Source organism: Gouania willdenowi, chromosome 14, assembly GCF_900634775.1.
Source record: "Gouania willdenowi chromosome 14, fGouWil2.1, whole genome shotgun sequence".
Taxonomy (NCBI): Eukaryota; Metazoa; Chordata; class Actinopteri; order Blenniiformes; family Gobiesocidae; genus Gouania; species Gouania willdenowi.
Genome location: NC_041057.1, coordinates 8709982 through 8735828, shown reverse-complemented (window position 1 = coordinate 8735828; position 25847 = coordinate 8709982). Strand labels below are relative to the sequence as shown.

General features: G+C 38.0%; 1 protein-coding gene across 5 annotated transcripts in view; it reads right to left on the bottom strand.

Moving 5' to 3' along the window:
• Positions 1-25847, bottom strand: part of stard13a (StAR related lipid transfer domain containing 13a) — a 67840-nt gene that overhangs the window by 30241 nt on the left and 11752 nt on the right. Inside the window, exons 4-5 of one of the 5 annotated variants that reach the window (XM_028466084.1) lie at positions 23408-23581; positions 21132-21165 (exon numbers count right to left, since the gene is read on the bottom strand). In XM_028466084.1, the coding sequence (XP_028321885.1) occupies positions 21132-21165; positions 23408-23581 (208 nt within the window). Of the gene's footprint in view, positions 1-849; positions 1486-7674; positions 8139-21131; positions 21166-23102; positions 23324-23407; positions 23582-25847 lie in introns of those variants that run through there. The other 4 variants (XM_028466087.1, XM_028466086.1, XM_028466089.1 and 1 more) reach the window with 4 other exon arrangements.

Below are 25847 nucleotides of genomic sequence, written 5' to 3'. Positions count from 1 at the left end.
GTCACAAGGGACAAAATCCAAGCAAAACTCATGTGATCTTACACAATGATCACATCAAGTCTCTGTGTATTTACAAAAATGTATATCATCCCATATCATGTTAATAAATGCTAATTGAAGATTAAAAAATAAATAAAAAATGCATAAACTGTTGTGCTTTATATTTTAGTCGGCTAGACCTGTAACAGATTAAGTCGACCATCAAAATTAGTTTTAATCGTATCAAAATCAACAACTCTGTGTTTTTGCTCAAGGATACGTCACATGGGTCAAGTGTAGCCTGATATTTAACCGACAACCTTCCAAACACAAGACAAACCGATCCAAACAACATCATGTTTTTTCACTGTGACCAGAGATTGAACTCACAGCTGTGAGACAACAATGCCATATCTCTCTGTGAGCCTAATATTATACATATTAAGCAGTTTACAGGCAGCTAGAGCAGTGTTTTTCAACCTTGGGGTCGAGACCCCATGTGGGGTCGCCTGGAGTTTAAATGGGGTCGCCTATTATGTCTAGTAATTGAATAAAAAAAGATTATTTCTGATTTTTAAATTATTATTACTTTTTCAAATTAAAACACACAATCTTAAACAACTGTATTTTATACTTTGCAAAACATAATTCTAGTTTAAATAAAATTCAGTAAAAAAAAAATGTCTGAGCTGGCACAACTCCTGGCTACGCTGTATTGGTAAAATAGTATAACAAACATGATCAAAAACTAATTCTAGAGATAAATGTCTTTGGGGTCACCAGAATTTCTTGATCCAAAAAAGGTTGGGAACCACTGAGCTATAGCATATAGCATAAATAAGTTAGGAAATAGTATCTACCAGTAGCTACCTCGTGCCAGCTTGCGCAGCAGCTGCTGGCGAGCAATGATGCGGGACAGACGAAGTGCAGAGCGTCTCCTAGGGGTGTCCCCCAGCCTCAGGTAATGGGTCTGTCCATCGGGCGTCATAGCCCCCAGACAACTCCCCTCACTGGTGCTGTCACTGTCACTCTCGCCATCATTGCTGTCACCCTGAGCACTCTGATCCCCTGTGTCAGCGGACTCATCCATTTCCATACTCCTACTGCGTGTCCAATCAGTAGTGTCCATGCTGTCCTCAGTGCACACAGACTCAGCACTCTCTCTATAAAGCCATTTTCTGTCCACACTGTCAGAAACAGACCCGCCCACTGGAGAGGTCACACTCCCAGCAGCGTCCGTCAAACATGGAATATCTTCATCCAGGCTGGTGTCGTTCCCATCTGCACTGCATTTCCGTAGAGTCCACATTGTTATGTCACTGTCCTTTCATTTCCTGCAGGATGTGCCCTGTCTGCACCCTGCTATTGTGCTGAGGTAGCCTGGCTGTCCTGTCCACATACACTGCAGCATCAGTAAAAGGTCACTCTGCTGGCAGCGGCCTCCATAACACACTGTGCTATCTCTGCGATAGCTTCCTAAGTCTTCCTCAGTCTGACCCTGTAGAATTGTTGTGAGAGCACTCCTTGTGAATTCCTGACTCCAACATGTTCTCACTGGAAGTCAGATCCACTCCCTCCCCACCCACCGGCCTCCGCCCTCCCACTGACAACAACCTTACCGACACAGACATCACCACGCTACCTGACTTTCAGATGCAGTACTTACAAGTACTCACGTTACTGTAATTGAGTTGCTTTTATGGGTACTTTTGCTTTTTTGAGCATTTTTCTAAATAAGTCATTTTTGAACTTAAGTTTGTTTTAAAATAATTAAAGTAATTCATTACATTTCTACCCCCGACCATTACTGAGCAGTGAGCACATTATTATTATTATTATTATTATTATTATTATTATTATTATTATTATTATTTTGTTTTAAAATGATCAACGGACATTGTGAAACTACAAAAAATTAAATGACAAGACAACAATCAAATGCATCACATCAGCAAAACAGCAATAAAAAGCAGTTATTTTCATAGTTTTAGAGTTCATTAATGTAATGTAAATGTAAATGTTTTATTTTGAATTTAATTAATTGCCGTGTCATTTTAGAAATTTTTTTAAAAAAAAAATGTACATTTTGACAAACCTTTTATTTTATAGATGCATGTGTGGAAAATAAATTAAGTTCCAATTGTGCAAGATTTGATCTCTTCCTTTTTAAGTTTATACATGAGACGTTTACTGTATGCAAGGGAATGTGGCAAGATTTATTACCAAAAATAAATGTGGGGGTTTAAAGTAAATAGTCATTTTTACTTTTAGTACGATGTAATTGAACTACTTTTTACTTGTAGTTGAGTACAATTTCGATCAAGTAACAGTACTTCTATTTGAGTAGAATATATCAATACTCTTTACACCTCTGCTTAGATTATTACATTCTGTCCACACACACACACACACACACACATCCACACACACACACGCACACACACACACACACACACACACACACACACACACACACACACACACACACACACACACACACACACACACACACACACACACACACAGACACACACATACACACTTACACAACTAATTGCCGCCTCCACAACGTTTTCCCCTCTGTCACATGATTAGGAACCAGTTTTAATTTAGTTTTTGTTTTGTTTTTTAAGTGACAATAACGAGACCATGACTTATTAAAAAATATTTATGTGAATTAAAACTGTATCAAAATACATTCATATTATGGTTAACTAATAAAAACATAACTACTGATATATTGTTGACATGGGACGAAATACAATTAGAGCCAAGTTTCATCTTCGAAAGGTATCCAATCAAAATCAAACTACATTTGTTGCGTGGAAGGCGGGACAAGCCGTGGTCCAATAGGAAGTAGGACGGCTCATGTGGTCTCATGCATTGATCACGTCACATCTGTCTGTGTGTATTTACCAACATTAATACAATCCAACATCAGGTTGATCAATAGGATTCATTTTTTATTAAATGCATAAACTCTTATGCTTTATATTTTAGTCGACTATATCAGAAACAATGTTCGTTCATAGACTAAAACTGAAATATTCCCAATGGTTACGTTTTGACTAAAACTAAGATGCATTTTAGTCAAAAGACTAAAATCTAAATTCAAGTCAAAACTTTTATATTGTTATTTTTAATATATATTGTTTTAATGCTAATTTTAATGTTTTATATTTTATAAATTCTTCCCTTCTCTGTTTTGTTTTTTATCTTTGACTCTTTTTTTTTTTCTTCATTTTTAAACATATTTTATGAAATTACTTCTGTGTCAATTAGTCTCTAAATCTTTTTATCATTTGACCTTTTGTCAATCACTTCAGCAAAATTCTGTGAAGCAGTTTGGAATACAGTTGAATTTATAAGAAAGGTGATATATATATATATATATATATATATATAAAAATTTTGATTGATTGATAGTTGTATCCATGTTTCCTCAAACCGATCCAAGAAAACGATTAGGTAGAAGCCTGAGGCATATGTGAATATTTGTCTGTGAGAAGGACATGTCAGTGATGATAGTTGGAAAAAACAACAAACAAAAAAGAACCTACATGATGCCAGAGGCCATATCCTAATGTGGAATGGGAAGGAAAAGAACAATGGAGAACATGTGGGTGTGAGAGGCTGTGCTCAGGAATGTAAGTCGGAGTAAAAAGCCATTGTTTCCAGTGCTGAGAGGAACTGTGAGGCTATTCAGAAACATTCTGAAAATCAACATCTTAAAGTTCAAATCATGTGATAAATATTACATATCAAATGTAAATCTACCACATTCCTTGCCGGGGGGGGCATGATGATGTCACACTAAGCTAAATCTGCCACGAGGCGGCTTTAATGCCATGTACTTTGGTCTGACAGTGTGAATGTTGCCCACTTTGCCTTAAACAGTGATTGACAGGGACCTAAGATTACGGGCAGTCATTATTAGGAGTGGTTTAATGAAGGTAACAGGCGGGGGTAGGAGTTTAACTAAGGTGCACATCATAAATGGGTCAATTTCAAGTAAAAAGATATGAAGAGTGGTGTGTATGTCTGCCTGAAACACAAAGAAAACGCCCCCTTTTTTGTTCGTTTTTACCAACTCAGCCTTTTAACTTTCATCTGTAATCGTATCTCCTAAATGTAATGGAGAAAGGTCAGTGAAGGTGACAAAATTTTAACTATTAAGTCATCTGAGTACACTGCCCTCTAGAGGATATCTCTAAACTTAGTACAAACAATCCTCAGTTTCTCACTATAAAGAAGAAAGTTAAGAGTTAAAGTTGCTTTTGATCACTTCCACTATCATTTAGGAACAATATAAAGCAAAAAAATAGATGGTACAGTAAATAATAATGGGATGAAGGTGTGTGAATAACTGCTAGTAATGCAGTAGATTATATACAGGAGCAACTTTTATCACAGTGGGAGCCACAAATTTGAGACTGTCTGAGAATAGATACCAATCTGAATATTAATACAAGTATTAATGGGGACATTTTGTGTAATTTAGTTCTCATTTATGCACATTTTTCTCTTTTGAGGTATGTTTTAATGTTTTGTTTTTTTTTTTTTATTGTGCTGTTGTCGTCATTTTGTGTTTTTGTTCTTCTATATTTTTGTTGTTTCTGTTATAATCTTATGTAATGTTACTGTCATTTTGATTTTTGACTCATTGTGGTGTGTTTTGTTGTCATTTCATTTATTTTCCTCTCATTTTTTTAATGTTTTGTGGTCATTTTGTGGTTTATTTTGCAGTCAATTTGTGCATTTATAATTTGGGGGCCATAAAAAATTAGGCCAGGGGCCGCATGTGGCCTCCAGATCGCCAGGTACCAAAGTCTGTATACTGCATCACTACTAGCAAGATCAATGTGCCATAAAACATTCAATTATATCAAAAAACCTTTAAAAAATATTGAGTTCATAAATGATGTTTCATCATCTCTCATAACATCATTGATCTGTCCTCTCCATATAGATTTTAAAAAGCAAAAAGTGATATTAACTTAACCATCCTGAGCTTTTATTTTGGCTTATCCAATTACAAACATAGAACTTTTTTTATCTTTAACCCTGAAGCCTTCATGCCTAAGTCTCTATTTCCATGACCTCATAGGAGTTTCATTTAAGGTAAGTTTACATTTCTCAGGTTAAATGCACTATTAATAAAAGAATAATAAGACACTAATAATAGTTTTTAATAAGAGACCTTAATGTGAAAATGAATCTGATTTTATAAAAGTGAGAGCTATTGGTTTTCTGACATATTGTCATTTGTAGCCTCACATAAACATGCTGTTTTCCTATTATATATGAAAATGTACACACACACACACACACTTGTGATGTATTTTTTTTATAAGAATCTGTGACTTATTTTGAACCTTTGGGTACACACGAGTTATGTGGATTTAAAATATGTTAAACTCTCAACTCAAATCTTAACATGTTCCAGGGCTCTCACTAATTCCTGAGCTGGGAAAATTCCCAGCTGAATACCATGACGACTGTACATCCAGATGTGAGGAATTTAAGAAGGATTCCCCATCTCCAGATCTAATCCAGACAGATGTGACCTGCATGCCTTTGAGCTGATGGGTTAAGCATGTATAAGTTAAAGAGAAGGATTGAAAGACTGGGAAAGTAGAAAGTGTACATTAAATGCTTCATTTTAATGCACTGGTTTCCAACTTTTGTTTTTTTTTTTTTTTTAGATTGTGACCACATTTTGATGTCACAAATTTCTGGTGACCCCAAAGAGACTTTTTTTTTTCTTCTTTTTTGAACTTGTTTGCTATACTGTAATACAAACACACTGAGTAGCCAAAATTAATGACAAGTTGTGCCAGCTCGACATTTTATATGAACTAGATCAGGGGTGTTAAACTTATTTTAGTTCAGGGGCCAAATATGGACCTCGATCACAAGTGGGCCACAGGTTTTCAACATGAATGTGCCCAAGGTTGGAAGTAAGTATATGGAAAGTATGGAAGTCAACAACAATATCTAAGCAATAGGGGACAGATACTTAAAAGTTTTTTGATGTATTTGGATTTTTTTGACCAGTTTTGGAAATTTAAGGAAAAATTGCAGAATTTTGCTATTTCAACAACAATTTACAACTGAATTATTTGGCAATTTACGCAATGATTCATGTGTTCTCTGTCATTTTCACTTCCTCCTGCGAGCCGAATCAGATGCCCTGAAGGGCCAAATTTGGCCCCCGAGCCTTGACTTTAACACATGAACTAGAAGTGAAAGAAAGGGAAAGTATAGAATACAATTGTTTAAGATTGTGTGTTGTGTTTTAATCATTACTGAACATTTGTAATGATTTGTAATCAGTGTGTGTATATATATATATATATATATATATATACAGTCTAAAAACGGTTTTTAATGCTTTACCTTGTTATAACTGTAATGAGTATAACTTAACGACATGAGCAGTGTTTCTCAAATGGGGGTACCACACGGCACAGGAATTAGTCCCAACAGATAAGAGTAAATAATGAATGAAAATATGAAGTTGAGCATTAATAAAGCAGGAATAAGAATCCAGTCAAAAGGCATCCATGATTCCCATGTAGAGTGAGAGAGGAAAATTAACGAATGAAAGCATGAAAAATATGGGGATTTAAAAATGTCTATTTTTGGTTTAAAATGATCATCATAATAATGATGATGAAATTGATCTTGATCAGAACATGAACTAAAAACACAAAGGTCAGTCTTGGTGGGAGATGAAAGCACATGATTTAAAATTTTAAAAAAATCTATTCATGAGGGACTAAATACTGTTTCTTTCCACTTATTTACAAAGTTAGATTCTTTAAAATGTGTGTTAACCCTCCTTTATTCCATCATTGTGCTCTATAGTTGGGTTTTTAATATTATTCTGTAGCTGGACAAAGGGGGAAATGTATTCAGAAATAAGAGAAATGGGGAACATGAGCCAAATAGGTTTGAGAACCACTGCCTTAGAGTGATTAGCATTCATAGATTGCTGTAAACGATCCTAAACAGTCCCTGAGTGGCCTTTGGCTGCATGCTGATGCCCACCACTTATCACTGCTCAGGACTTGGGGACACTGGCTTTGACTGATGTGGTGGTCTGCGGTGGTTTCATTTCCCTAAGAGGTCTAGATAATTCCATTAAACAGCGATGAGGGTTGCAGCTCACTTATCCCACCATCTCTCTTTCCTTCCCCTCTGACGCACAGAGCATTGCACCCCCACCCTCCCATTCCAGACCTGATGCATGAGCGCGCACGGAAACATCCCGTGTCCAAGAAAAGCCTAAATAATAAACAGGCAACCCGAGGACCACCACATAGTGAATACTAGTGAATGTCTGTCATCTGAATCCGCACCGCGCACATGCCTGCGCACTAAATCTGACAATGACCTTCCCAAAATAACCAGGGAGCGCGCGCCGCCGCCGCTGCTGCTGCTGCTGCGCATGACGGCCAGCGACGCAATGTGCGCATACTGGAGATAAACTTTCACCTTCCAGTAACAGGGTAGCATTTGGCCCCAACAGATAAGAGTAAATAATGAATGAAAATATGAAGTGGAGCATTAATAAAGAAGGAATATGAATCCATCCATGATTGTCTCCATCTCCTGATGTCAGCGATCGCCCCTGTGGTGCTTTAGAGACCAGTATAATATACATAGCATTTTCTAACAGCCCTCTCTCACCCATGTGTCTGCTCTCTGACCTGCTAGCCGTCTCTCCCGGACATTTCTCCACAGCAGGTCCCAAGCCCTGGCCGTGGAGTCCCGCAGCTGCTCGCTGATCGACCGCCGCAGCTGCAGCTTGGCACACTTTCCCCGGACTGTCATTGCGCTGCCGGACGCATATCCGCAACTCCCAGTAAAACCAGTGCCAGGGTTTTTGTTTTAGAAATTAATCTCCAGTCAGTTTTATTCCGCGGTAGTGCTGCAAAAGCAGCCACCAAAGCGTCACCAGGTCCCGGGTTCCTCTCCGGTGCTGCTGCGTCACCCTCCCGCACCGGTGGAGGCGCATCAAGGTCCACAGACTATGGACCCAGACCCAAAACAGCAGCGGATTCCGTTCTACACCATAGTAATACTCATACTACTCATCAGCACAACTTCTACATGTGAGGCTGACACACAGGGATCTGACAAGGGGAGCCAGATGTGTGAGAGGCGGCTGCTCCCCCCCCCCTACACACACACACACACACACACACACACACACACACACACACACACACACACACACACACACACACACACACACACACACACACACACACACACACACACACACACAGATTGTCCCCTTTCCTCCTCTTTTCCATCTTTTTTTATGGGTGCAACTTCCTGTGTGATAATAGTATGGCACTATACAGGGAATCCATTTCTAGGGGGGGAAAAATTATTAAATGAATATAAACAATTTAACAAATTTTCACCTTAACAAATTGAAGTTTGTTCAACATTAGGGTTGTAATGATCCATCGATCTGGATCCATATATCGATGGTTATTGGTTAAGCAACGGTCTCATCGAAACGATGATTGTCAGTGAAACGCAGCAGGTATTCCTTCTTTTTGTTTATAATGATTGATTACCATTAAATGGCTGAAACATTTCAGCAATAAAATTGTCAAAATCTCAAAATTGTTAGAATGTCCCCAATGGTGTTAAATGGGTATATTCAATATTGTCTGAAATCGATCCAAAGCCCCTGAATTGAATCAAAATTGAATCGTACCGTTGTCCCAAGAATGAATATCATATCGTATTGTGAAGAAACTGGAGATTTACACTTTACTACACAGGGGTTGTTTTTTTTTGTTTTTTTTTTAAATCCACTCGGTGAACGTTACTGTACGGGCAGTATTTAATGGCATTTGGGTTGTTTATTTATTTACTAATTTAAAAAATAAATAATTCAAGCATATTAGGTTTATTCATGACGTGATAAACCCTGGACAGGTCCCAGGTCCATCACAGACTAAACGCAGAGACAAACCATACACACATAATCCCTGGTCAATTTGTAATGGAACGCCTGCATAAAAACTGAGTTTGAAAGTTTGAACTTCTGAACAATCAATTAATATTTTTTCATATTGCATTCGTAGAGTGAAGTTTTAAATCCATCTTTTTTTCTCTCCTAATCTATGCTGGAAACTCACCACTTAGTTGCTGTCACGGTGCAAATGATATATTGTAATATTGGAAAAATAATATCCTGATGGTTTGCATTAGCCACAACAGGCTGGGAAAGCAGACAAACACAAAGTGCTCATTTACAGATGCGCTCTACAAAAAGGTAGAACTCCTAACTGAAGGTTGGTGTATATTTAAAAGAGTCTAAACAGAGAAACCAGGGTGGTGTAGTCAAGTCAGCGTGAAATATGTAGTCCTAACACTTTGTTTCTGAAAACATTTGAATAGTTTTCTAACCAGCTTATACATTTTAAATCCATCAGCTATCCTTTCAGTTCTGGTCATTTATTGGGATTTGCAGTGCATTAACCAATAATCCACAAAAACACAGTCCTTATTGAGAGTTTTGATCTTGAAAAAAACCCAGAGAATAATTAATTCATAAAATAATTGATACAAATCCTTCCTTAGTGCTATTTGATAAAGTGTGATAAACAGAAGGGTTGTAAAATGCTGCAGGCAGCTGGACAGCCCTAAAGGGAAAGTGCCTAATGTCAGCTGCAGTCAGCACTCTGGACAGGTTAAGAGTTTTGTAAATTTCATTCTTAGCTCTGAGTTATTCTCCTGTCATTCCAGGAATGCCAGACAGAGGGACTGGAGCGACCAGGATGCTCATCAGCTGCTCTCTGCTCGACACCTTTGGATGTCCCGTTTGGGGTGTTGAGTTGCAGGTCAGCGAGGATTCATGAACCAAAACCTGATTCAACATTTCAGCACCTCCAAAACATCCTCGCCATCTTAAACGGTCAGCAGAACCTGGTGAGCACCAGATACCAAACACTACTCTGTGGGAACGAGGGGTTGTAAAAAATGGGGTCCAGAACTGTCGCCTGCTGGTCTATTTTCAGCCAATGTTTTCTAACAACTTTGCCAAAATATTTGGTACAATATTTCAATGACTAATGCAAAAAGAGAGCTCAACTGAATGACTTTTATACAAACTTTACTAGTAGGTGTGAGAGGTGATTTAGGAGATGTATATGCAATAAAAAGCATGCACTTTTAACGCACGCTGGTGGAGGTTGCCATGTTTGACAAACGGTGACGTAGCGTTTACTCGAGGATGTGCAGCATTTATGTAACTCCATCTGATTTAAAGAGGTTAAAGGCATCCAGTGGTTAAGTAATACGGCTAATAGTGGCATCCAAACACAGCACCCACAGCCATTTTCTGAGCCCTAGTTCTTGTTTCCTAAAAGGTGCAACTTCGAAATCCAACGTAATGTTCCTCATGGTTTTCTTAGGAATAACATCGTAACATCCAAAGGAACTGTATGACTAATCACTAAAAGACTTTTCTTACACAAAATAGTAACATATAATCTAAAGTGTATTCATGTGATGGGGTTGTGTATTGCTTTAATAATGCCTCCTTATAAATTCTGTCCTTAAATACTGTTTTTTGTCCACTTCATTCATTCTGCCACTTGGGTTAGTTGACCCATTATTTCCAACCTGTCATATGGTAAAAATCCCTTTATATCAACACTGTTAGAGCTCATATCTTGAAGTATTCACAAAAAAAAAATGAGTTGAATTATTAGAGAAAAGTATCTGTCTTCTCTATACAGTAAGAAGATCAGCAGGAATAAGAAGAGCCATAGGTGGACTAGAAAAAGGTGGGGCTCCTCCCCTTTTCCCCATTGTTTGAAGCCACAAAGCGAATGCCAGAATTCCTCAACAACCTCCATGTAATGGTCACTGAGAAACTCTGAAATCTCTTTTGATGCCATTTGCCTGTAAGCAAAGGGATGATGAGGACGAACGTCTGGATCTATATTTATACATTTTTAATAATAATCACATCATCAATAGATTTCTATCTCAGGATTTCCAACAGAATTCCTTAACACCAAATTCCCCCACAACACATTTTCATTTTCTCGTCTGGTAGAAACCTGAACCAATCAATAGCTGCACATGCCGTTACCGAGCGCAGCCTAATCAATAATTCAAAACATCATGTGATCAAAGACCTGTGATGAAAGAATCTTGTTAAATCAAGTCCCATCACAGAGAATGCTTAAAGTAACAATTCCCTCCACTACTACATACTGTACATCTTCCTATCTTCCAGCTCCAGCCTCATCCCCATCACTCCCCTTGGTTTAAATCTGCTTTTTCAAGCAACACTCGCTCATTCAGGCAAAGCCGCTCAGCTGACTGTATTCCTAGGGGATGAAAACACACACATTTAATGCCTAATAATATTGAACTATTTTTGGATTTTTGATCAAATGCAACCAAAAACTATCCTGTTTTTGTCCAAGTGAAACTTCAATTCAGTTCAATTCAATTTTATTTATATAGCACAAATTACAACAAAGTCATCTCAATGCGCTTAACAAAAAAATAGAGTCCATAGTAAGAAAGAAAGAACCAACATGAACAAGCATTTAGCGACAGTGGGAAAGAAAAAACTCCCTATTTTTTATGGGAAGAAATCTTCAGTGGAACCAGGTTCAGAGGTGGCATCCATCAGCTGTGACTGGTTGGGGTAGGAACAGAAGGGCAAACAGGATAGGATAGAAGGACAGACCATCCGAGTGTTCCGGACAAGTTGAGTCGTGAACCATTGATCAGTCCATCCGAGTGTTCCAGACTTGAATAACACATGTGTATAGATATTACTAAACATTAAATTGGGTATGTGATGTAATCCCAAACGGAGTGGAGATGAAGTCCCTATGTTATTATTGTGCCTGGTAAGTTCTTAGGAGTGCAAAACGTATTGCTGCATGGTGAGAATATGCAGCCTATAAAGTCCAAAAACTCCAACAACCTCCTAAAAACATGACGTGAGTTATTGCAGCATTTGTGGAGATTACAATAAGTCTTTCCTCATTTTCTTGCATCGCCTGAATTTTGGCTTGACGCACCCAACGTAACAAGGTTAACAAACGTATCATCAAGGAACGGAAACTCTTCAACATTTTCTAGAGGACACCAAACTTCTCCAATGGACTGTTCTTCAATACACTTCCTGTTATAATCCAGTCTCTCATTCATGATTCCACAGTATCTGTAGCTTTTATAAATCCAACCGACCAAATATGACAGTACCGGTAGATCATCTGTCCCCATGCATTTTCAATCGTGGTAAAAAAATACAAAATGAACCTATAAATTAGTGAGAAAGAAAACAAAAAACATGATGGATACACTTTGTGATTTAAAATGTGTCCAGGCTGGGAGTCAGATGCTTACTGTGCAAACGTAGAAAAGATTTGCATTTCCAGTTCCAGCTTGAGCCAATACATCAATGTCAAAACAGAATTAGGCAGATGAACAGTCCTGTTTAATGTTTAGGGACCAATATTTAAGGGTTCAGGTGAGGTTTCAATGCAATCTTTTGAGGATATTAAACTTACAATCACCAACATGCTACACGCAGCCATCATTGATCTCTGCTCTGACTTCAAAAACCTTCCAATATCTGTACAGACAGATGTGAGCATATGACCTTGATCTAAAGTTAAGCTATTGATGCATTTTTAGTCATTTGTTGGTGTACACACACACGCAAACACACATTTTGAAGGGTAAACCAGGATCATCTGTTTATGCGCTCAATCACAGTCGTGTTCCTTCAGCAATCCAACATAAAATGTACATGATGAGAAGTTTGACCTAAAACTGATCTCCTGCTTTCTACAGGAAGGCAACAGAAAATCAACTCTGTACCTTTTGTACAATATCAAGGAAATTAAACTTGATTCTTTCTGTCTTACAAGACATTAAAGGACGCCTGCTGTGATCTTCAGGTGGTTCCTGTTAAAAACGACGCCAAAGAGTAAGTGAATAATGGTGCTTTCATCAGAACAATTACAACTCCTTATACTCACAATAGGTTGAGAAGTGAAGAATAACAGATCGTCCAAGTGGAAATGGTAAGTGAGCGTTTAGGTTTTGAAAGAAGACTGTGACGTTGAATATAAAGCAGTATTTTTTTTTTTTTTGTTATTTTAGGATCGTTTATGCTTATGTGTCATAACAAAGGAATCTAAACTCAAACCGCATGGCAAACAGATGAACATTAGACACCATCTGTTCACGTTGGCTTGAATCAACAGTATCAGCATGTCTCTGTCAATATTTTTACACCAGTCGTAGAGGAATGCTACTTTGGTCGGTTCTTCCACAAAAAAAAAAATGTGGGGGGGACCAGAGAGAAAGAAAGTAGGTCAGAAGTTAATTTAGAGTGTCTCCCCTCACACTCTCTAGTAACAACAAACAACTTCCCTTGTCCATCCATGAAGTGGGTTGAGATCATCCACCTTTTTGTCTGTAGCCTGAAACATGCACAACACAGGCCACTTGAGCTCATTTGGACAATTGAGTTAAAAAAACAGAAAATGTTGAACAGGGATACATGGAAACTAATGAATACCACTAATATTTGCCAACGTGATGCACAAGTTTACCTTCGTCCTAATTATTTGACGTGTGATAAGCAGGAAGAAAAACTAAAAACAGCAGGAATCTCCAAAGCAGCAGCACTTGTGAGGTGTTTCCAGTCTGCGCTGATCAGTATTTATGAAAAGTAGGTCAAGTACGGTAGGTAAAAAGTTGAACAGGCATTATGGGGTCATGGGTAGTCAGTGCTCATTAATGCAAGAGAGGGGACGGAAACTGCTATTAACCAACCAAAGAGCCATAAAGAGTCGAGTCATAACGTTATGGCTGATTGTTGGCTCTTTTGAGATAAAAAATAAATACATTTGAAGACTAAATGCAAATGACTATGGGATGGAGACTGCAGAATTAAAAGAGCAGGACCTGGGCGGGGCCCTAAAGGAAACAATAGCTAATGGACACAAAGGAAACTCTTCTGGTCATGGAAAAACAGATCATATGTTGATGAGTGCTTTGTCGCAGAAACTTTGATTTTTATTTTATCTGGCAAATCCTCGACAACCAACTTCCTTCCTCAATCTAGTTTTGGGTTACAGGACCACACTCAAACAAAAAAGGGATGTTTGCTGCCAAAAACAGCCATGAATAAACATACAGAGAAGCAGTGAGGGCTGCCAAATGCCAAATATTCTTGATATCAATAAAGAATTGCCATAATTGACTAAAAAGGCCTCATAGATCAATGAATCGAAGATCATTTGCTTGAAAAAATGAAGTAAAATGTTGAAATGTTTTTATCTCCAGTGATTGATGCTGTCGGAAAAGTTTCTCGCATTGCATTGTGGGATGTGGTGTCCTGTAAACCAGTGGTTCTCAAACTTTTTAGGCTATAGTACGCCTTTTCTCTTATTTCTGAATCCAAGTACCCCCTTTCTCCGACTTCCACATTTTACTCAGAATTCTGTGAACAAACAAATATAGATCATAATGATGGAATGAATGAGTGTTGACACACATTTTAAAGAATCCCATTTTGTAAGTAAGTGGAATAAAACAGTATATAGTGTTTCCTGAATAGTTTTTTTTTTTTTATCATTTACAGTCATCTCCCTCCTGGTGTGGAACCAAAACAGATACTTGTATTTTAAGTGAATGTTTTAATAAGTTTTTGTGTCATTTTGTGTGTTTTTGGTGTCATTTTGAATATTTTGTTGTTGGTTGTCTGTTCTTTTTATTATTCACTATATTTTTCTCTTATTTTGTGCATTTTTGCTGTTGTTACTGTGTTATTGGTATTATTGAAATGATCCTCTCTCAGTGTGTGTGTTTTTGGTGTTGTTTGATTTTTTTCTGCAGAGATAAAGATAAAGGATGAAGCACTGATACAATGCAAAGACTTTGTATACCTCGGTGGCACAATCTCCACAAATGCAAGACGAGAAAGTGAACTCATCAGCAGAATTGGAAAAACAAGTGTCGCCTTTGGAAAGCTGCAGGAACGACTCTGGAACCACCATCATGTGTCAACCAGAGTGAAGAGAAGGGTTTACTCTGCAATAGTGTTGTCAACTCTCCTCTACGGCGCCGAGACCTGGACTATCTACCGTACACGATTGATCAGGCTACACGGATACATGATGAGACAGCTGAGGCGGATACTATGCATATCATAGGAGGATAGAACCACCAACACTGAAGTGCTGAAATGTACAGGACTACTATTTATGGCCGACATCCTAATACAGAAAAATTTAAGGTGGCTTGGCCATATGCAGAGGATGGACCGGTGCCGCCTCCCTAGACAGCTAATGTACTCCCAGCAATGTGAAGGAAAAAGAAATCAAGGATTGAGATTCAAGGACAGAGTGAAAAGGAACATGAAACATCAAAATATAAACACAGACAGATGGAAAGCTCTGGCACAGGACCAGCCTGCCTGGAGGAGAAGTATTGTGACGAGACCTCAACCATAGGACAGTCATCGTCAACCCACCGACGGACTGCAGTGATGATGATGGATGTTTCTTATGTTGTTTTGTATGTTCCGCTGTTATTTTTGTGTATTATGTAGTGATCTTGTGTATTTTTCTCTCACTTAGTGTTTTTGCTGTCGTTTTGTGTGTTGCTGGTAACAGTTGGTATTTTTCTCCCTTCGTGCATGTCTTTTTGGTGTCACTTTATGTATTTTGTTGTTTGTCTGTTCTTATTATTATGGAGTATATTTTTCTCTTCTTTTGTGTATTTGTTGTAGTTTTGTGAGTTGATGGTAATGTTTAGTATGATTATCATTTAAAAAAAAAAAAAAAAAACATTATAAAACCCTATATTTTTAATGCTTTCACATGTAATTTTCCCCTGTAGTGGCATAGCATACCCCTTGGGGTACAGGTACCCCCATTTGAGAAACACTACCGTAGACGAATGCACAGAAGTGTTTTTACTTCATTCTTGCTGCGATTAGTTGTGTTTTCCCCCCAAAACACTGCCAAAGTAACTTACCAACACATTTTTGGTGTTTTCACTGACTAATCAAGATATATTTTCGTTTTCAGCAGCTTTAAGACAGAATCTTTATGGACATTATTAGAAGATTATTTTAAGCACGTCTCAAGGTTGGTCTGACCACATGGGACTCAACAGAATCTAACTGGTGTATTAGAACTATTCAAACTAAACTAGTGATCCGTTGTGTTTTGATAGATTTGTATGTGCCAGAGTAATGCAAAGACTTAGGGGAGCATAGTGTCACAGAAAAACATATGAGAGGTAAAATAAATAGACACAAAAAAAGTTGACATTAAATTGAAAAACCCATTTTCGTGGATTGGTTGTTTGAATGATCGTAGGTGACAGCAGCAGGGAACATGGACGCCGAGGAAAAATGAGAAGGTTGCGTTGAAATAAGAAATAGGATGGGAGACTGGGAATGCAGCCAAATCCTTTTCCAGACTTGTTAAAACACTGCGGCACACTATAGAAAAATGTAACCCCCCCCCCACAACCCACCACCAACCACAATCGTACACACACACACACACACACACACACACACACACACACACACAGGCATGCACGTGAGCTCACCTACTAAACACTGAGTTAACAAGGGACCTCCAAGCTTCAAATGTTAACTTGTGCAGGTTTTTACAGCATTGCTACTTTTAAACACATGCCAGCTCTAAATTAAGCCACCGACATTTAGCAAAATGTTAAATGCTGAGCCAGCGTCCTTCCTCTTAATGCACATATAGCAGGACTGGCAGATCCACGTCACATTACAGTAAATTTCACTGAGTTCAATAAAAGTTTTTGATAAAATGATGGAGAAAGAAGTGGAAAAACAACGACAGTGACCGGAGAGAAAAGTGTGTCAGAGCCTAGTCAGTCACAGGGTGGCCAAATATGCAAGAACAAGCTTTGCCTGAGACCAGAATGCACCGAGACCAAGACTTTTGGGAGTCAAAACCGAGTCAAGACCAAAACCATAAAAAATCATTTTAAAAATCATGACAAGGCTGAACAATTAAAGAGCTTTTTCTCTTTCATTTTGGTTTTCTTTTGAATACATTTGACAGACAAAAACGTGTCTGTTTCAAAAGACAACATGCCAAACTCTCAAATCTTGACAAAATTTGTTTAACTAAAACCTTGCAAATAATAAAACCTTGCATGTATCTAAAAGCCACTGTATAAGTCCAGAATTATTTTAAATATCTTAACATAAGATGTGTATTTGTCAGGTGAATTAGGCCTAAAGTATCTTAAGTGTTCAGAGGTTTTTCTGACTAGAAATGAACTCGAAAAGATTTCCAAAGAGGCAGATGAGTAAGCAAAGGTTAAACATTCATTAATCAGTAACAGTTCAAAGTGTTTTTCCTTGTTATCACATTAATGAAGTGGAAGAATAAAAGATCAGTGCTGGCCTCGACCAAAAATTAAGAGTTTGGCCAGTTCTAGACCAAGACAAGGCCGAGCAAAAATGCTCTCGAGTCTGAGACGAGGCAAAAACCTTCAGAATGTGGTCTCCAGACCAAGACTGTTCTCGAGTACTACAACACTAATTATGACCCTGAACAAGTGATTCCACTTCAAGTTGCCAGATGTGTGTTAGGTTAGTTGGCGATAAAGTGGACATATAAGTGAATGTATTAGTTCTAATGATTGTCAAGTGTGTATGTGTTAGTGTTTGGCCAGTGTTGACCTTACCTATGATACACACAGTCCATTTGATGCCCATTACATTGATTGTAATGAACTCAGGACGTTTGTGGACAATCTCTTTCATCTTGCCCAGAGTGTATCACTGATTAGATGGTATTTTTATACATTGTGAAAATATCATCATAACACCACCCTTTTAAAAAACCAGTACTCGGTTGTGAACCCTGTGTTGTTGGAGCAGACATGAGCATGAGCAGATTTGCTGTCTGAGAGTGTGTGGGCTTTTTATGGACACCCAAGTTTCCACCCCTAATTAAAAAACATGTGCATAAAGTTGATTAATCCCTCTAAAGTGAGCATAGGAAAGAATGTGTGCGCCTGCTGTACTTATCTATCTCTGAGTTATTTTTGTGACACAATGGCAATGCGTACACTTTATGCTCTGAGAAGACTGGAACAGCTCCAGCTTCTCATGACTGTCACTGGGAAATGCAGATGTCAAGACCTTTACTGCTCTCTCTGTATGTTATGGTCATTTTTTTTCAAATTGGCTAAAGGACTTATTATGGGCTGTAACTGGGTTTTAGCACCATGACGTGGTGTGTTCTCCGCCTTCTATTATAACTGAGTTGGGATAAAGCTGCCCTGACTTTTGATTTTTATTATATAAAATCATAGTGAACGCCTCATAGATCAATGAATCCAAAAAGAAAGGAAAAAGGTACAAATTGCTGCTTGGAAGTGTTTTTCATCTGTGACGTAAACAGTTTCTTGAATGGCATTATGGGATGTGGAAATCATGATGACTGGTACATAGAAATGTTTTTACTTCATTCTGACGGGGAAGAGCGGGAACAAAACTAGACCAAAAATAATATCAAGGGAATCACTGTCATCTTTGTCTGGTGAAGAAACGCAAGAAATTCAGGTAAGAATGAAGAAAAAACACTTCAATGCATCCGTTGACGGAACTCCGCAGCCAACAATGCAATGCGCGAAATTGTCAACAAATGACAAGGAATATGAAGCCCGACATAACACACAAATCGACTCATAAAACACACAAAATGACAACAAAGCAACCACTTGAACACACCAAATGACTACAAAACAACACCAATACAAAATGGCTACAAAGGCAGACAAAATGAGAATAAAATGACACCAAACAACAGAAAAATACACAAAATAGAAACAAAAATAGAGAAAAGGAATTCAAAAAGGCACAAAAAGAACACTCAAAAACACACATGACTCGAAAAACACACAAAATGCCAATGAAATTTCCAAAAATTACAGAAAAATATACAAAATAACTCCAAAAACATATAAATTGTCAACAAATGATTTTATCTAATAATAAATTATTGTGGGTAACAGCTTTAAATGTCGGTGTCCATCAAAGTCAATATGAGACTTAAAGTTAATAAACACATCAAAATATGTTCAATCAAATGTAAATAGGACAAGAATAAAGGCTGTACTTCTAGTTTCAACGCCTAAGAGGAATTCCCTGTTTATCTGACAGGGAGCAAGTGAATGTCAGCTATGTGAGCTGAGATATGACCGTAGCATAGCGTAGCATATCCTGTCGCTTAGCAGCGCAGCCAAAGACCACACAGGCCGACAAACACTGATTGATTAGGAAAAAGGACTCATGTCAAAGAGGGGAAACGTTTCCCAAATTTAATAGCGAAAATAAATGTGTTTCAGAGAGAAAACGGAGCCAAAGCATGAAAAGCCAAACAATAAATAATCCATGAAATCTCCCTCCTGTACTGCGGCTGTGTTTGTGTGAAGTGTTGGTTTCTCACACAGATACACACATAAACACACACATTCCCCAATGCTTTCAGTCACATGCCACTGACAGCATCACTCCTGACCTCCTGGTTGCCTACAGGGCTCCATTACCCATGGTGCATCTTGCCTCTGAAAAATCATTGACAGTAATGTGACCCCAAGTGGTCGAAGCAACTTATCTGTGAGACCCCAACATTTTACTCACACTCAAACACACATACACACACTTATGCAGACAAAACACAGCAAATGTGACCCTGTAGCCATGACATCTCTCTCCCCTGGCTGCACTTAGGTTCCCACAGCGCCTGTGCATGTCAATCAAAAGAGACATGCTCAGATGATATGAGATATGGACAGGGTCAGAGTTGGACTCACTAATTATCTTCATCATGTACCACAGTTTGAGGATCAAATGGAGAAAAAGCAGAAAATCCAACCCAAGGAAAAAACAATGAATCATTACAGCAGGCAGGCGTTGCACAGTCAGAGACTCTGAATTTAAATGATCAGAGAAAATGCAAAAATTCATCTTTTGAAATGGAAAAAACAATCATTAAATGACAGGGAAATAAATCCGTGTATCATTCGTTCAAAAAAACGTGAAAAAACGGAAGAAAAAAAAAACACTCCTTATTTGATATTTGTTTCCAAAACCAAAATGAAAAAACCGAAAACGCCTTGTTTTTCAAATTCAAGCTCTTTTGCTTCGGTACAGAAAACGAAAAACGGAAAACGAACACCTTTATTCATTTTCTCCATGACCGATTTGCCAAAGCCCGTGACCCGGAAGTGAAGCGTTACACATTCCGAGATATCTTTAGCTTTGCAACACGTAGGAGTCTCTAAATCAAATCCTCCAAAATGTCCGTGAGGAGGTTCTGTGCCCAACACCAGCTAAAGCGAAAAGGACACGTTTCGGATGCACAGTTGGAAGCAGCGATCTTGTCATGCCGAACTGCCGTTAGCATAGCCGTTAGCGTCGGAGGAGAGTACACTTCCGTGATTTAGTTTAAAATGAAATGGAAATAGCTATATGACACAGACTTAACCCTTACTTGCATGTTTTGGGACTATATTATCCATTTCCATGCTATTTTTCTAGTAAAATAAATGGGTGACTGAATGTCTAACAAGTGTGCGAAATAGGATGCATTTCGCTCATAATCTCGTTCAAAATATCGTGCAGCCGTTATTACGTAGCGCTTAATAGCCAGTGAAGTCATCTAAATAGGGAAAAATGAAAGGGAATTTAAACAAAAAAGGGCGAACTCGGAAACAAAAAACCAGAGTCTTTACTAAGGCATTAACACAAAGTCAATTTCATCAAAGCTTTACTTTAAAGGTGCTTTTCTTTCTTTTCCACCAGTGTTCTACATACTTTTCCAAATTCACAAACTTGAATGGAAATTCTGAGTGATCCAGCTAAAACATCAAATAAAAACCTCCGCCTTAGGATCAAAGTGCGATAAAATACTTTCTCACAAGTCCAGTTTAATCCCAAATGCAAACAGCCCCAACAGGAAGAATACAGGAAATACATTAGCCACACACTCACACTATACATAAACTTTTTTCTCGCACACGTACCAACGCTGTGCTTTCTGCACGTACACACATGGTTTTCATACCTGATGATGCGCTGTTCATCCTCGCAGCAGCCGCCTGACGACACAAAGAAAAAAACATGACATCAGAACAAAAACAACAGATCTACACAAACACTGGATTCTTTGCGTCGTGTTTACTTTACTTTGGCAAAAAGCAGAAACCACGTTACTCCTGCTTCTCACTGTATTTTCAAGGATGTGTGCGAAAAACATTGACCTAATTTTCAAAATTCAAGATGGAACTACAAAAAAAAGAAAAAATTAATAGCAAAAGTGAAGCTGATCTACATTAAAAAATTTTAAAGGGTGATGACTAAAAAAAATCAGGTGGGTTCTAAAAATAACTTTAATGCTAATTGCCTTCTTACTCTCATGTGGACATGAATTTTCTGTGTGTGAGCGTGCACGTTTGGACAGCTGTGCTTTATCAGTCACGGTTTGGGGAAAATAAACCCACTTCTTAGCCGCGAGTCTGATCCCACGGCCCCTGCTGCGCCCTCCACTCTCCTGCATGTGAGCCAGCACACACACACACACAACGCACACATGCATGCACACAAACATAAACGCTGACAAAAGCTGATGGTTGAGTATATTCAGCACACGGAGGTCTGCTGCAGAGGCAAACATCGCATATTAGAAGAGAAAGTGTCACTTTATGCAGCTAAACTGAGCCCGCAAGCTAGCAAGCATGATAATGATGTTCAGGGTCACTGAAGCTCATCCAGCTTTATCGGGCCTGGGACGCCCATTACAAGATCACACACAATAAATGTCAAATGTAACAAATCCAAATGCATTCTTCCAGAATGAAAAAGGGTATCATTTACATCCAGTAACCTTAGTACAGACATGGGCACATGCAGAAGAAGTTGGAAGGAATATGAATCCCAACATAATACACAAAATGACTGATAAAACTCACCAAATAAAAAAAAAAACAGACAGAACCACCACCTGTCTTGATCACACCAAATGACTACATAAACACACAAAACAACATATTGTATATACAGTACATAATGGCTACAAAGACACACAGAATGACACCAAGCCACAGAAAAATACAGAAACAAAAAGAAAAATAGAGAAAATGACCTCAAAATAGCACACATAGACAACAAAATTTCCTAAAATGACAGAAAAATACACAACACTAAAACAAAAATAGAGAAAATGACCTCAAAACAAGCACACATACAGAACAAAACTTCAGAAAGTAAGAGAAAAATATACAAAACAAGAACACTCACAATATTAACAGAAACACATAATGACTCAAAAAACATAAAATGACAACAAAAATTCCTAAAATGACAGAAAAATACACGAAACTAAAACAAAAATAGAGAAAATGACTTCAAAACAAGCACAAATACAGAACAAAACTTCAGAAAGTAAGAGAAAAATACACAAAACAACAACAAGAACATTCAAAATATTAACAAAAACACAAAATGACTCAAAAAACACAAAATGACAACCAAATTTCCTAAATAACTAAAATCTCACACAACAACAAACCACAAGAAAGAAAAACAAAGAACAAATATTTGTTCTGTCCTATAATAATGTTCAGCTTATTATTATTATTATTCTAAATGCTGACATGAATGTCGATTAGGTGGCCGTTACATCACATCAGCGATAAAATTATTATTTAGAGGATTTTCATTTAGTGACTGCACCTAACTCAAGGATAAATTCACCAACTAATTATTGGATTCATTTTAAAGACAATGTCAACAAAAACAATGGCAGCAAAGTGAACAATAGGAATGAGAAATGAAGAATGAAGAAGTGATGGATGTCAACATGCGGTAAAACGTGCAGTTTAAACGCTACAAATCAATATGAACACTGTTGTGTCACGTTGACAATCATACATTGTTCTGTGTGAAGTGTATTGGTGTTGGTTTGTGTTGCTGCTATGTTGCTGACAGAGGAAAAAAGGTGACCTTGCACTCAGCTGTCTCATGTTTTTGCTTTCACCTTATTTACACAACAGCAGGAGGCCGACAGACAGCACCGAGGCTCAGACAGCAGGAAGAAAATCAGAGGGGGTGAATCCTGACTGATAAAGCAAAACACACATTATGCAGACTTTATTAACTTCACCGGGAAGTCCATGTTTTCAGAGCCACTCACGGACTAAACTGTGCATCATTGTCGGTCTGAAATAATTATGATCCACTAAAACGAAGCTTTGATGTGAGTGTGTGAACCAGAGGGCTATAGGCTCCAGAAACCTCATTTTTTATGGCAAAGTTTTCATTTCAGGAAGCAACAACACTGACCCGGGCCCGTCGGGATTGAAGATGCGCTGAGGATGAGAGTGAGGAGCGGGTCAGCGGTCTGCTGCGGGTCAAAGGTCTGGATCGGCGTCTGGAGAGCCCTTCGGGTTTGTCTGTAAATCCAAGCGTCTGATCCTGACTCACACAGCTGACCATACTGCCGGTGGTGGCTTCATTCTGGGAAAAACGGAGAACAACAACACATCAGTTCAATGTGTTAACTTTTTGTTTTCATGTGCCTTTAGCTGTTTGAACAGTTCCTTTGCAGGTGTGGCCTCTAAGAGACTTTTCATCTACTTTGGTTAAAAGTTGAAGTGAAGGTTCTCGTTTGACCTCGGGAAGACAAGCTTTCTTAAAGGACCCATCTGGTACACCTTCTGTTCATGATATTACCTTTTAAAAGAAATCTTTTTCCCCATGTGCTCACACATACAGGAAGTCTGGAGGTTACTTAGGGAGAAAGATCAATCATTTCTATCGTTCTAATGCTGGCAGGGATCACATTTGTACAATTTAAAGCTGCTCTACTGCTTTTCCTGGTTGTTTCGTCAGTTTTTATACAAAAAAACTGATTATGTGTGATTCCTACAAAAATCATATCATTGTTGATTTAATGTTTTTACCACTGATTTTAATGTTCTTATTGGTTTTTAAACTGTTAGACGTTTTCTGTTGCACTTTTTAATCATTTAAAAATGCCTTGTGTATGAAATGCGCAATTGCCTTGCTTTGCCTTCCAAAAACACAAAAAATGTATTTTATTTGATACATCTGTTCAATGTTGTGACATTTTTCTTTACTTCTGTGTCAAAACAACAGCCTAAACTTGCTAAACTTGCTCTGGAACGCCTGGCTTTACAGTCGGTGTAGTTGTGTTTCAAGTTCTTTTTTTTCGTTTTGTTTTGTTTTGTTTTGTTTTAATTGTATTGACATTTAATCTTTACAATTCATATTTCAAATCTTGCAAACTGAATTTCATATTTAATGGCCTCTTTGATGTAATTATCCAAAAACAAAAAGTTCAATGCTGGCGAGAAAGTGAAAGTGCTTGGGAAAACATCACCAAAGACAGGGTGAGAAATAGATACAAAATCTCGCTGATGTCATTTTTGCTTGTCTCTTATTCTGAAAAACCCCCTTTGCTAATCTGCTCCTCTGTCAGTGCTCTGTGACCAGACTGGAAAGTCCATTTCTACTTGACCTCATGACTCAATGACTGTACCAGCCTCAGTGGGAACACCGACGACGGGCTGATAACGTGCCTGTGTGTGTGTGTGTGTTCGTTTCTCATAAAAAGCTACATGTACTCATCACACTATCAACTAAGAGACATTTTCTCCACATCAGAACACACAGTGTTTTTCTCTTTGGGAAAATTCCCAGAGCAGTTTCACGATGATGATACTTTAAGGACAATTAACAGTGTCGTAACAAAGTGTCATTCAAACTAAGTGGATCAATCGTGGATATGAACATCCGTTTCTTTCCATTCACGCATCTGTTTGAGGAGAAATACACTTCAGTCGACTTTTTTTCTGATAAACTTCCAGAGATAAAAATCCAGCAACGCAGCCATGAGTTTTGTGAGCATGGGTTCAGTTGGTGAAAAAATTATTACGTAGATACTTCTTTCAGTTTATGTAATTGTATGTAAGTGACTGCTTATATTCCTGTGATGGCTGTTGATCTGTTTCATGTAAAAGCTGTAATAGAGTATGTTTCACAGGCCTGATGACAGAAAGGAGGGTACAGTCAGTGGACGAACAGGCTAAAACTAAAAGCTTCACTACCTTCATGATATCAAAGTACAGAATGCAAATAAAATGCACCTAAACCATCGCTTAATGTTTCATTATCTTTGGCTTCACATGTTGTTCCAAAACAAGTTGATTAGTCGGTAAAATTACAGAAAGTGCCAGTGACTCAAACCCATGATGTTCTTGTATCTGCTCAGTCAACTTTAAACACACACTGTGTATAGTCTGATATCATCAAACGCCAAAGACTCAAAGTACAACAAATTAGTAGTTAGATGTTGTGTTTTTGTCAGCTATCTTAAATAATTCAAATCAATTCAACTTTATTTATATAGCGTAAAATACAACAAAGTCATTCCATTTGTTTATTCATTTTGATCATGTAAATCAGGGGTTCTCAACTGGTCTCACCCTGGGACCCACATTTTGTCATGGTCATTAAATCGCGACCAATTTTTTTAGAATTCAACCAAACAAATGTAAAATAGCTGTTGAAAACACACATATAATCTTTTTTAAAACATAAATATATATATTTTCCTGTGCAACATGCATTTCACAGCATGCCTGTCAAACAAAGGTTTCTTTCAAAATAAAAGACAAGTCCAACATGAGAGACATTAAGCATTATTTATTTTTGACCGGCTGTCCGCGACCCACCCAGTACAGGTCTGCGACCCACTTTT